General features: G+C 39.0%; 1 protein-coding gene across 20 annotated transcripts in view; it reads left to right on the top strand.

Annotated features, from left to right (window-relative positions):
• NRCAM (neuronal cell adhesion molecule) overlaps positions 1 to 14,511 on the top strand; it is a 320,549-nt gene that overhangs the window by 275,457 nt on the left and 30,581 nt on the right. For 6 of the 20 annotated variants that reach the window (NM_001206562.1, XM_005205430.5, XM_024990760.2 and 3 more), the window contains 7 exon segments: positions 1,756 to 1,953; positions 2,051 to 2,121; positions 3,233 to 3,458; positions 3,834 to 3,949; positions 5,550 to 5,754; positions 8,999 to 9,121; positions 10,431 to 10,607. In NM_001206562.1, coding sequence (NP_001193491.1) covers positions 1,756 to 1,953; positions 2,051 to 2,121; positions 3,233 to 3,458; positions 3,834 to 3,949; positions 5,550 to 5,754; positions 8,999 to 9,121; positions 10,431 to 10,607 — 1,116 coding nt within the window. 20 annotated transcript variants of the gene reach the window in all.

Genomic DNA, 14,511 nt, shown 5'->3' with positions numbered 1-14,511 from the left:
TAAGTGATGAGCTTAGCGCATCACTAAGTGATGTGCAGTGCAACACATATTTCTAGTTCATTTTTGTATCTATAATTTGTGTCATGGTACATGGCAAGTAGTAGATAATTAATATCTAAATAACCTTTTTTCCATTTATTTTTTAATTGAAGTATACTTTATTTGCAATGTTAGTTTCACGTGTACAGCAGAATGATTCACTTATACCTGTTTTTTCACATTCTAGGTTATTAGAAAATATTGAGTATAGTTTCCTGTGCAGTACCATATGTCTTTGTAGGTTATCTCTTTTATACAGAGTACTGTGTTTATGTCAGTCCCAAACTCCTCGTTTATCCCTCCCCCTACATTTCCCCTTTGATAACCGTAAGTTTGTTTTCTATGTCTATGAGTCTATTTCTGCTTTGTATATAAGCTCATTTGCATCATTTTCTTTTTAATTAAACATATAAGCAATATTGTATGATATTTGTCTTTCTCTGCCTGGGTTACTTCACTTAATATCGTAATGTCTAGATCCACCCATGTTGCCACATGTGGCATTACGTCATTCTTTTTATGGCTGATTAATATTCCATTGTATTTATATGCTGTATCTTCTTTATGCATTCATCTGTCAATGGACATCTAGACTGCTTCTATATTTTGGCTATTGTAAATAGTACTGCATTGAACTATTGTAAATAGTCCTGCATTGTGGTGCATTCATCTTTTCAAATAAATACCTGTTTTTACAAGGATAAAATACACATACCACAAAATTTTAATAGAGACAAGAGAGAAGGTATCCATTAAAAAGTAAGTCTTCCTCCCACCCCTGATTCTCAGTTCCTGCAATGACACCAGTATTGCAGTTTCTGTCCTCTGAGAAGTAACACATGTACATTCAAGCACATGTGTGTGTGTGTACGTCGTAGTAAATCTTTTTACGTTTACACAGCTGTAGTATCCAGCACACACTGGATCATGTTCTGAACCCTTCTTGGTGTCACTTAACAATATATTTTAGAAATCATTCTGTTTCAGTACATGTGGCGCAGCCCTATTCATTTTTTACAGCTGCAGAATATTCCATTGTGGGGATGCATCATAATTTATTTAATCAGTGTTCTACTGATGAACATTTAGTTTGTTTGCAATTAGGTTGTTTCACTTGCAAACAATGCTGCCATGTGGATTCCTTTTCATGTATTTTTGAACATATGCATAAGCACATTTATTCAAAATAAATTGCTGGAAGCACAGTTTCTCAATCAAAGGGTATCTGAGTTAAATATTGTTAGATCTTCTAAATTGTGCTCCATTGAAGTTGTACCAATTCATGCTTCCCGCAAAGTATAAGAACGCTCATTTCCCTATGTCCAAGTCCACAAAGTATGTTAAATGCTTGATTGTTGCCAGTCTATGTAGTGGGAAATGGTATCTTCTTGTATTTAATTTAACTTCTCCTGTTGTGGAAAACAAAAATCAGTCATTTTTTCACTGTTTAAACTTTCCTAGAAATATGTGGGTCACTTCTAAATAATTTTAACTCAACAAGCTAAAGAAAGAATACCAAACATTATTGGATCTGCTTGAGTGTTGAGGACAATAATAGGACTCTGAAGTCAAAATATCCCAATGATTTTTTCTTGAAAGTGAGATAACTCATGTTTGGCTGCTCTTGTTAGATTATCTGGTTCATTATCCTAGTAAGCTACTGTTGGGTAAATGAATTCATGTCTTGGGTTTGTTGCATGTATGTGGTATGGCCAGAATTCATCATTGAGTATGAAGATGCAATGCATGAGCCAGGGCTGTGGCACCACCAAACTGAAGTTCCTGGAACACAGACCACAGCCCAGCTGAAGCTGTCGCCCTATGTCAACTATTCCTTCCGAGTGATGGCGGAAAACAACCTGGGGAGGAGTCTGCCCAGCGAGGCATCTGAGCAGTATTTGACTAAAGCTGCAGGTAAAGCAGGACCTCTGTGGTATGAAATAAAATAGAAAAGTTTTCCACTGTTTGCAAAAGATCAAAGCTTACAAGTGTATGGCTGCTTGACTTCTAGAACCTGATAAAAATCCCACAGCTGTGGAAGGGCTGGGATCAGAGCCAGATAATTTGGTGATTACATGGAAGGTGAGCTATGTCTGAAATCTTCAATTTTCCTTGGTATATTTACAGTGGAAAGAAAAGTCGTTTTTTAATTTTTTTTAATTGGAGGAAAATTTCTTTACAATATTGTGTTGGTTTCTGTCATATAACAACTCAAATCAGCCATATTAACACATATATCCCCTGCCTCATGATCCTCCTTCCCCTCCCCTATCCCAGAAAGTTGTTTTTAAATAATATCCATATTAAAAATCCTGTTTCATCCATTTGGGGGACTCTTTATTTATTTATAGTGTAGTAGTTAAAAGCTTGATCCTTGGAGCCAGAATGAATGGATGCAAATCCCAGCTTTGCCACTTACTAACTGTGTAACACTTAACATCTCCATCATGTATCTGTGTGATGGGAATAGCAATGAACCCACCTCATAAGATTAAAGAAGTTAATGCATAGCAAGCACGTAGGACGGTGCCTAACACATATACATGCTCAATAAATGCTGACTCAAATTATCACCATCATAAAGAACCATCTAGAAGACACGTACCAGTAGTCAACTTCTACTATTTTCTTTTTGGCCTGTGTGTATTTTCTGGACTTGAAAAATTAATATATATTTACTTGTGGTTTTTTAAAACTTACTTTAGATAGACCCATACAGGGCCATACTTAGATGCTTACACCTTTGTGTATATTTATATACATGCATGGAGAAACAAGACAGAATACGCCAGTATCATTTTTTTTAATAAAGAAGTAGTTGACAAGTTTCAGTCTCCAAGTAAAATAGAGACTGATGTACTGTCACACAAGCAGAAATACATAAAGGAAATTATGTAACTGAAAAGTTTTATGTCACCCACCCATAACTGTGAAGCCAGAATTTGAAAGGCTTGGGTGGTTTTTACTACTTCAAGATAGAAATTAACTACCTTTGAAGTATTGATCCCAAACAAGCTATGAATCTCATCACATGTGAAAAAAAGACAGAAAGTTTCCTGGAGAAAACTGTTCATAGCTTATATTTTACTGTCTCAGTGCTCACTGTCCTTAAGTCTGGGAATCAAACTTGCCATTCCAGTATGAGATGGTGCAATCTGTTTTATAAGCTCTGATTATCTGGCTTTTCTTGTAGCCCTTGAATGGTTTTGAATCTAATGGGCCAGGCCTTCAGTACAAAGTTAGCTGGCGCCAGAAGGATGGCGATGATGAATGGACGTCTGTGGTTGTGGCAAATGTATCCAAATACATTGTCTCGGGCACCCCAACCTTTGTTCCATACCTGATCAAAGTTCAGGCCCTGAACGATGCAGGGTTTGCCCCAGAGCCAGCTGCAGTCATGGGACATTCTGGAGAAGACCGTAAGTGATGCTATTTTGTGTATATTGTCCCCCAGCAAACAGATTACTAAGGTGCAAGTCAAGGCCATGCCCAGAGGTACTTAGATTGGGAAGGAGAGAGGCAGCAGTTATTTTGCTCAACATTTCTGCATTTAAACAGCCTGCTTATGTAGAAAATCGGTTCAGAATGTTAAAAGTTATTACTGTTTAAAAAGATGTGTTATTATCACAAAGTCAAATGAACAGATACCAAAAATGAAAAATTACTCTCCTCCTTGATAATTCATAGAATAGGGTTGGGGCATGTGTCAAGTCAAAATTATGAGACAGTGACATTTTTGCATGAAATTCAAAATGACATTGATACTTCTTACCCCCCTTTCTCATCTTCCCCAGTCCCAATGGTGGCTCCAGGGAATGTGCGTGTCAACGTGGTAAACAGCACCTTAGCTGAGGTGCACTGGGACCCTGTACCTCTGAAAAGTATCCGAGGACACCTGCAGGGCTATCGGGCAAGTGAAAGACACTTTTCTTGTTCTTTTCTTAGAACCTGCCCATCTAAGTGAAAGGCATGCCAGATTCACTTTTCTTGGCTGGAGGAAGCCTTGAGAGTTCATCTGGCAAGCCACCTCTGCAGCATCCCAGCTAGAGTCAGATCAAAATCTCACTGTTCACAAAGTGAGAGAAAAGTACTTTCTCCACTTATCCCACATGTAATCTAACAGTCTGACAACTCAACAGTTAACGAATGCATTAAATGGGAAAAACTATTGTTCAGAAAGCTACAGTGTAATGAAATGCACCTAGCTTTAAAGCAATAGTGACATGTGTCGAACAAACAAAATTATCCTGAGAACAATGTAGACTTTTGTTGTTAATAATTTAGATTGTAGAATGGCACCCCACTCCAGTACTCTTGCCTGGAAAATCCCATGGACGGAGGACCCTGGTAGGCTGCAGTCCATGGGGTTGCTAAGAGTCGGATACAACTGAGCGTCTTCACTTTCACTTTTCACTTTCCTGCATTGGAGAAGGAAATGGCAACCCACTCCAGTGTTCTTGCCTGGAGAATCCCAGGGACGGGGGAGCCTGGTGGGCTGCCGTCTATGGGGTCGCACAGAGTCGGACACGACTGAAGTGACTAAGCAGCAGCAAGATCATGTAGTCCCAACTAGGTCATTCTTATAAACATCAATTTTCTTTGTTCTAGGGAAGGGTAGAAAGATGGATTCATATTTTTGATTGACAGATGGTCCAAGAACTTTCCTAGCGACCAAGAAGTCACTGCTTTGATTTGTTAAACCCTGACATCTAGAGGCCAGTTTTTGCACTGCATCATGTTCAATTTGGCCAGATTCTGTAGATACATTGATTTCTTTTGAAGTGCTTTTAAACTCCTAAGAGAATTTAAGAGGACTTAATAAATAGCAATTCTGCATTTTTATCCAAAGTTAATCGATACTTTATCTCTTCAAAATCTGTGTCTGCAATTTAATGCCAAAAAATAAGTGCTTTTAATTAAGCAATGCAGTTTGGTTTAGTGAGAAAGCCCTAGACTTTGTAGAGGGTCTTCTTGCCTCTTGATAGCCCAGGGGCTCATCTGTACTATAGGAATAGTCATAATAAAAGTTGTGACACCTTTTCTGTGGGTTTAGGATTAAACTAAATGATATATTGTACTTGAAGTTGTATTAAGTCTGGAAAAGTTTGTAAATATTGGACAGTAATCTTTAATTTTTTTCACGGGGTTGTAAGAGTCAGACACAACTTAGCAACTAAACAACAACAATGATTTTTACTTTTAGACTATTTTATGTAAGTAAAGGGCACTTAAATCCTTCTCTATGGGTCTCATGCTGTTTCATTTCTTTAGTTTCACTTAGACTCCTCTAACAAAATAGTAGAGTCCAGCTTCATCAAATATTCTTAATTTCTCTCACTACCTGTGGGGTCCTACTCGCTTGCCTCCAAATCAATATCTGTCCATTGTTCCTCTAGTCTAAAATTTACCCAGGGAACTTTCTGGGGGAAAACACAAAGCTTTAATTTTGTGATCATGAAGATTCCGTTGATTCCCTTGTCCATCCCTGACTTTTCTTCTTGCTGTTTCAGATTTACTACTGGAAGGCGCAGAGTTCATTGACAAGAAACAGACGCCATATTGAAAAGAAGATCCTTACTTTCCAGGGCAGCAAGACTCACGGCATGTTGCCTGGGCTGGAGCCCTTTAGCCACTACACACTGAATGTCCGTGTGGTCAATGGGAAAGGGGAGGGCCCAGCCAGCCCTGACAAGGTCTTCAATACTCCGGAAGGAGGTAGGGTGGATGTATTTCTGAGCTCCTAGGAGAATATGGCATATCTCGAGAGGCTTTGGATAACAGAAGGGCCCCAAAGTAAGGTATATTCTGGAAGCCAAATGTGATTTGTCCCATAGATGAACATAGCACACACAGAGCTGGCAAAGTGTCAGCTCATCTATGGCCTGAGGCTGTGGATAAGGCTTCACAGGCTTCCCCAAAACCACCTTTCTCTCAACATTTTTCTCCACCCTTAGTCATACTGCCAAAAATCTTTCTCTGTCTTAGCATAGTACCCTGCAAGTCCATCCATGTTGCTGCAAATGGCAAAATTCCATTCTTTTTATGGCTAACTAGTATTCCATTGTATATAGGTACCACAGCTTCTTTATCCACTTATCCGTTGATGGACACTTACGCAAGGTTCTACAAGGCATTGTAATGAGATGGGAGTTGGGACACTCAGGTGAGTCTGAGAGGCTGCTGGGCAGCTGCCAACACCATGAGCCCTACAACCAGAAGTCAGGACAGGGTTTGTCTGTAAACTCCTTTTATCCATGTCTGGGTTTATGTTTGAAAAAAAATACTAATTAAAAAGATACATGCACCCAATATTCACAGCAGCATTATTTACAATTGCTAAGATATGGAAGTATCTCATTACAGTGAGATGTACAATGCTCCCATCTTATTACAATGCCTTGTAGAGCCTTGCTAATTTGATGCTGACCTGGATCATTAACTTTCTGACCTAAAGCAAGTTATGTAACTTCTTTAAACCTCAATTACCTTAGCCAAAAAGCATGAGAACAAAAGGTGATTGCCTGAGAAAAACATCTAGAAAGGAAAGAATCCTCTAGGTTGTAGTTTACTTTTTTCTCAGCGTAGCTTCAGAGTTCATGCTAACACAGCATGTGGGATCTTAATTCCCTGAGCAGAGGTGAAGCTGTGCTCCCTGCATTGGAAGCATGGAGTCTTAACCACTGGACCACCAGGGAAGTCCCCGAAGGTTGGAGATCTTGACAGAACATGTTGGGAAGAAGTCTCTCCAAGTGCAGGCCATGGCAGTGGGGGCAGGGAGTGGGGGGGTTGCGGAGAACCAAACACACTGATGCAGGAGTTGGGGCTGGAGGAGTCTGGGCACAGTCACCTGGGAGCCTGGTGAAGTATAGTTGCAATACAAATATTATGTAAGTTATAGGTATACAGTATAGCGATTCACAATTTTAAAGGTAATACTCCATTTATAGTTATAAAATATTGGCCGTATTCCCCATGTTGTAAGTATACTCCTGAAGCCTGTTTTTATACCTAATAATTTATACCTCTTACTCACCTACCTCTGGATTCCTCCTCCCCCTGCCACTCCAAACTGATAACCACTAGTCTGCTCTCTATATATGTGAGTCTGCTTCTTTTTTATTAAATTCACTAGTTTGTTGTATTTTTTAGATTCCACATATAAGTGGTATCATATAGTATCTGTCTTTCTCTGTCTCACTTACTTCGTTTAGCATAATACCCTCCAAGTTCCTCCATGTTGCTGCAAATGGCATTATTTCATTCTTTTTATAGCTGAGTAGTATTCCCTTGTATATATGGACCATGTCTTCTTTATCCGTTTATCTGTTGATGGACACTTAGGTTGCTTCCATATCTTAGCAATTGTAAATAATGCTGCTGTGAACATTGGGGTGCATGTATCTTTTTTAATTAGTATTTTTTTTTCAAGCATATACCTAGACACGGATAAAAGCAGTCTATAGACAAACCCTGTCCTGACTTCTGGTTGAAGGGCTCATGGTGTTGGCAGCTGCCCAGCAGCCTCTGAACGTCACTTTGTGTCCTAACTCCCATCTCATTACAATGCCTGGTCCTCAACCTCATTGCTCCTTGGAGGTCAGGACTTCTTACACTAGAGGCTTTCACTGGTGAGACCTTACACAGGTTCTTTAGATAGCTCAGGGGCTGGTGCCATAGAAAAGAGGGCCAGGAAATTGAAGGACAGACAAAAGAGGAAGTAGTATGTCCAAGACACAGAGGTAGGAAGCAGCATGGCTCCTTCAGAGAACCGTAAGTTAGGCCGCCAAGAATGGTGAGAAAAGAGAGGAAGGTCAGTTTGGAAGAACCAGTATGATGGCTGATCTTAAATGCTATGGATATTAACCCTCAAACCAGGAGCTCTTAACCTGGAACTGTAGTCTCTTAAGAGGTTGATGGACGGGTTTAAGGAGCTCCATGAACCCCTTAGTGTTATATACAAGGGATATGTGTTTTTCAGGGGAGAGTTTATGGGTGTCAGATTCTCAAAGGGGTGATGTGAGGAAACCTGGAATTATATGCCAGGACTCTGCTAGGCTCAGTCAAAGGCCAGTGAGGGCCTGAAGGGGACAGCAGCTGAGAGGCGAGGAGGGAAGGGATATAGTTGAGGTTACCACGGTGGATGTTGCAGAATTTCATGTTCCTGAGATGGTAAAAATGAGGCAGAGAGAGAAATTCCAGTTGACTACCTGGTTTCTGGCTGTAATGACAGGAGGGTCTAGGGAGCGTGCTAGGTTGGGTAGAGAAGCTAACGATCATGAGGAGGACTGCCATCATCCCTCATCCTCAGGAGAAAGGGGATAAAAGAAGACCAGGCATGTTTCCTCTGGTAATCTGCCAGCCTCTGCCACAGAGATCCTGACTCCCTGCAGGCCTTCCCCAGAGCCAGGGGTTTGCCAGCAACCGGGCTGTTGTCCATCACCATAAGATGCTGGACATCTGTCAGCTCTTGGGATAAGAGCCCCTCTGCACCTGGACAGGCTGGCTCAGGCCCAGAGCCTAGCACGCAGTGTGTTCTGTTTGCAGACTCCTGGTTTGTTGGGGAAAACAGTCCTTCATGGCCCAGAATGTAACTGCTTCTACTTGCAGGTCTGGTTATATTACTAGTTCTGCTCAGTTACTAGTTTGCTTTTATTAAGACCCCATTCAAGAAACAAACAAGTACTGTCTCTTTAAAAGAACAACAACAATATTAGTTTGAACGTTAGTTTGGGTCCGTATCAAGGCAAAGTCCTTATGTATTTGGAGAGAATGGTTTTAATGACTTTAGATGGAAATGGTGAGGCAGAACAGGTTTCTATTAACATATTTTCAGCTGAATTATGAATAAGAATTAGTTATAAAAATTTTGATGTGTGGTATAGATCTGATGAAATACGTCACTTCAATGCAATTTGAAACATTCAAAAACCTTTGTGTTGACTATACTTCTCATTTAAAGTCCCCAGCGCTCCGTCCTCTTTGAAGATTGTTAATCCAACGCTAGATTCTCTCACTTTGGAATGGGAGCCACCAAGCCACCCGAATGGCATTTTGACAGAGTATACCTTAAAATATCAGCCAAGTAAGTTATGGGGAGAAAGAAATTGGGGAATATGGCTTAAGAAGGAAAAGATCTTAACGGTTATCTTAAAATACAAACGAGTTGTTTCCTTACAGCTGTAGAATATATATATATATATACATATATATATACACTTTCAACTGTTATTCTAGAAGGAACTTCAAATCATACTTTTTAAAGAAAAATGACATATATGCTTTTGAATATAAATGATGTGTAGAATAATACAAACCTTGAGCATGGGGTTTAGGTGGGTACTATCGTTACATATGTGGGCATTATGTAGAACCAGAAAATGGGAAGAAAAGGGGTACATTTGGCACAAGGCCCCTGAAGACAAGTTTAGGGGTTATTTAAGAACACATGACTCCATCTGCAAAAACAGAGATAAGAAATGCTATTGAGATTCAGCTATAAAATTCTCCCATCTTAGAAGCCAATGGAGACTTTATTTCCCCTTGTTGCACCATGTTATAGAAATTTTTTAAATGGTTAATCCCATAGTTTATTTTTTATATTTAAAAGACTTGCAAAAGCAAAATTAAATACCTATGTATGTACATATATACTTATATAGATGTATTTGTATTATAATCACAGGGTAAATCTTGAGATCATTCTCTTTTTGTAATCTTTATTGGAGTATGTTGATTTACAGTGTTGTGTTAATTTCAGGTTTACAGCTAAGAATGATTCAGTTATATATATATATTCACATATATATATACACACACATATCCACTCATTTTTTAGATTCTTTTCCCACATAGGCCAGTATAAGGATATTGAGAAGAGTTCCCTGTGCTATACAGTAGGTCTTTATTAGTTATCTATTTTATATATAGTAGTTTGTGTATGTCAATCCCAATCTCCCATTTATAGGACTAGGTAAGGTTATCAATTATGTTGGACAAAGAGTGAGTAAGGTTACACAAATCAGTGTAACCCGGGTTTAACATTTTGGGTTGATGCATTTATTTATGATAGTGTTCCTACAGCAGTGAATGGGGAATGACTTGGTTTTTTTAATGGGGGAAACATTGGTTTCCAACATCATGTAAGTTTCATGTGTGCAGTACTGTTTTGATTTCTGTATACACTACAGCTTCTGTATATACTCTTCCGTATGCACCACTGGAAGTTCAGCTTCTGTCCGTCACCACACAGTTGACTCTTTTATCCATTTCCCCTTCTCCTGACACGCCTTCCCTTCTGGTAACCATTGCTTTGTTCTCTGTCAGTGTGTTTGTTTTTGTTTGGTTTGTTCATTTACTTTATTACTTTATTTTGTTTATGTTCTTGTTGACAGTTAATAGCACACATGAATTAGGCCCTCTGGTAGATCTGAAAATTCCTGCCAACAAGACCCGCTGGATTTTAAAAAATTTAAATTTCAGCACTCGGTATAAGTTTTATTTCTATGCACAAACAGCAGCAGGATCAGGAATTCAAATAACAGAAGAAGCAATAACAACTGTGGATGAAGGTAAGCTGGGTATGTATAAAATCCATGTAATTAGAAGTATCATGAGACAGAAATCATGTTTTTTCTTTCCTTCTTACCGTGGAAGTATCCATGCTACCCAACTAATACAAACATGTATTAGAAACTTCTCTTTCTGAAATATATATAAAAAATGATTTAATTCATACTGAAATAATGATTTGCTGTTTGTTTTTTAAGTCCCTTTTAAACGTGTATTAAAATATTAAGGTGAGAGTAGGAAATTACAACATTTTGCCACACTTGAATTCACAGTTCAAGACAATGTGTTTTTCCAGTCTACAACTTTGCATATAGATATACACACACACATATACGTACATATATGTGTCACACACATTCGTGCACACACAGACATGCAGACCTATACACAAATAAATACACGTGATTCTGGTGGTGGTCTAGACTCATCAGAAAAAATTTGCTAGTCTACATACTGATTTAGATTTTCTGGCAAGGAAATCAAAACAGTTATTAAATAATACATTTACTTTTATGTTTGAGCATGGGACTTCATAGTTTGCTATGCCATCCGGTACAGAGAAAGCAAAAGAGCTCCATTAAAGTATTTAGGAAAGGAAGGAACTCTTCCTTTCATACTTTTAAAAATGATTTTGAAAAACTTTAGATTCAGTGAAAATGATTAAAAAAAAAGTAAAAGATTTTGCATGCCTCTAAATTATAGAACTGCTTAAGGGTTATTTATTTGATTATCTTCCATAGCATTAGAAATTGAAATTTGGTTTGAAATCTCCTAAGCATCTTACATAATAGGCAAGCATGAATAATGCACTTTGAGTAATGTGGGGATTTGATTCCTGGTAAGTTTGGGAACACCAGCCTACCTTGCGGTGGTACACTGATATGATACACTCCATTCTTCTTGCATGCTTTAGCATTTTAAGAAGTGTTTTATGTAGCTTTACATGCTAACTATATAGTGTCCTGTTTCTGTTTCCCTTCATGGAAAGCTGGTATTCTCCCACCTGATGTAGGTGCAGGCAAAGGTAAAATAATTCATCTGCATGACTTTCTACATGTGTGAAATTTGCCATGTTAACCATGGGGAAGTGCAGCATGGGTTCAAAGTGAAAATAAAATAAGCTCTGAAACACCAACAGAAAGATAATATCCTGCAAGATCTTGACTTTAAAATTCATGTCTAGCCTTTTTTTACAAAGAGAAAGCCGCACATTGAATTCACCTTTTCTCAAGACTTATCCCAGGTCCAAATCCTATTCTTGGCTTTTAATGCTAAGGATTGTGGCTGGATCAGACATGACCCAAACTGTGACTTTGTCACAGCCCCTCATGATGACCATGCTGTCTATGAAGGGCTCAGAAATACTAGCCCTGTGATGAAAACAGCCAGTAAGAAATCAGATCAACTGAGCTTCCCGTTCTAATCCGATTTAGCTGTCCTCCTAAACTCAGTGTACACGTTGCTGGCATCACACTGCACTGTCCACTTGGAATTTTGACTTCGCTGTACACTCCAACTGGCCCAGGACTGAAAGTCTCCCCAGCGGGGTCCCCTCGGAGCAAGGTTAGGCAGCCCACATGCTCTACTCAGCTGTGTTATTCCATTTCTGTCTTCACCGAACTACACCAAGTCTCTCTTCTCTGGGGAAGCACCAGCAGTCACAGGGAATTACTTTTGTTCTCCTTAATTGCTCACAGATCTCTGTGTGAGGAAGATTGTTTGGGAGAATGATGCTTGAATGAGCTGTAGTTATTTCTTCCACCCAGAGATTCCCTCAGTCTTTGACTCTTGGCAGATCCGTCAGCTTTTTAGCGAGCGGTAGAGACCTCCCTGCCTCACTGGGCACTGTACCCATAGAGAACACCCCTGGCCAGGGATGTTCTTGAACTTCGACAGACCAAATAAGTACAAATGGGAATGAAGAACAAGTCACCCAAAATAAATAAGCACTTTGCCCTAAATTGTTCAAATATTAGGAGCTTAGACCTAATCTTATCTTCTCTTTTCTTACACATCTTATACTCAGAGTCTTGGTAAATTATAAAATGTAGATCAGCTAGATTTCAGAATGATAGAATAAGAACTGTGGCTATTTTCAATCAACTTAACAATGTTTTATAGGTGTTTTTAGACTCCAAAGAACAAAGTTGTAAAAATTCAAAATTTTCACAAGAGCATATAAGGATGTGAGCCTCTTTTTTATGCGTGCTTTTTTCCAGGGATGGTTACATGTCCATTAAAATCCTTGGTTGTTTTACAATAATTTGCTGCTGGGCTCCCCTTAGACCCTTTCATGGGACCATTCCAGAGAAAGCCTGGCCTCTTTCCCTCTGCAGCAGCCTGTCACTGGGCTCTGCCTAGAGGCAGTAGCCGAGTAATTGAGCTGTGGCAGGGTTGTCTGTGTTTTCCACTGACTTGTCATATTGGAAAAGGACATGCATGCCAGTGGAAAAAATATCACCCGCTGATTTTAATGAATTAAGATGAACTAAAAGAAATCTTAATTAAAATAGTTGCGGTTTTACCATTTGATGTTACTAAATTGAATTCTAAATTACTTCTTATTATAGAGATGAGCAAAAATAGAGTCTCAGAAGGTTCCTGAAGCCCCCAGTGTTGAAATCTGGTGGAACCTCAGATAAGATTATGGTGTTTAAAATTTTTTTAAAAAAGCTAAATCTAACCTTCTTTTCTATATTGTTTCATTTAATAGTATACCAGTAATTAAACATTGGTTACATAAAGTGATGATATTTAACCATGATGAGACTTTAAAGTGCTGAAGAATAATTTGTATCCCTGGGTTTTCCTTCCTTAAAATATTTCTTTTTTCATTCTAGGAATGAATTCTATTCTCTTCTCTGTTTTCCTTCTTCATTAAGATAGATTTGAAATTTACATTTTAAAATTTTCTTACAGATTTTAAGAGATGTTCATGAAACCCAAGCTTTCAAATATAGAATTACAAAATGATTATCAAAATCATGAATTAGAAACCAAGAGAATTCAGTTAGGTGTATTATTCTAGGCTAACCCTTTTTCTTACCACTCTTCTGAGTTTGAGCATGGAAATTCAGTTAGGTGTATTATTCTAGGCTAACACTTTTTCTTACCACTCTTCTGAGTTTGAGCAAGAGTACTCTTGTACTCTTGAGGTCTTCAGGAGTCACTTCTTTTGGTCTTTGGTCAGAACTCTCAATACTGGTGTAAGAAATTGTAGTCATTTGGCTGCCTTTGTTCAGTTTCGATGTCCCTTTCAATAGTTTCAGGGTCTCTGGGGAAACAGACCTGTGAAGGCATCTGTAGAAATGAACTGAAAACACATGGAGAATGGATTTGACTTATGGTCCCAGTACTGCTGATGGATAGACACTGCTTTATCTATGGATTATTACCTACTTTCTCACCTTGGGAGCAGGCATTCAGAGCATTTGTGTGAGGTGACCAGTTCGGGCAAAGGAATAGGGAAAAACTAACTGGCAAGTCAAGAACTGAATCTAGTTCTTGACTGAATTAGCAGCTGACTGTGGTCAAACAGGACAGAGCAGAGGAGAGCTCTGCCTAAGGGACTGGTGACGAATCCTCTCTGTGGTCAGACTCTCGCTTTATCCGTATACCAGAATCAGTCCCACAGCTACTGATCAGGTCAAGAAACAAGGCCAGTGAGTCAAAAGCAAGTTTAAAGTGCACAACTTTATTTGGCCTGGACCAAACAAAACCAAAAACAAACAAAGGAACAACCCCTCTCCCGGCTCCAAATCCCCAACTATAGAGAAGGTTCAACAGCTTATGTCTACCTGGCCCAGAAAAAGCACCAGCCCTTTTTAAGGCTCTGTGTGTTGGACACTAAGGCAATTTCTGCCTTTGGTGTGCTTATAATCTAGCAGGTAAGACAACACATTA

Source organism: Bos taurus, chromosome 4, assembly GCF_002263795.3.
Source record: "Bos taurus isolate L1 Dominette 01449 registration number 42190680 breed Hereford chromosome 4, ARS-UCD2.0, whole genome shotgun sequence".
Lineage (NCBI taxonomy): Eukaryota > Metazoa > Chordata > Mammalia > Artiodactyla > Bovidae > Bos > Bos taurus.
The sequence above is the reverse complement of the archived record's forward strand: the minus strand, read 5'-3'. Positions and strand labels throughout refer to the sequence as shown.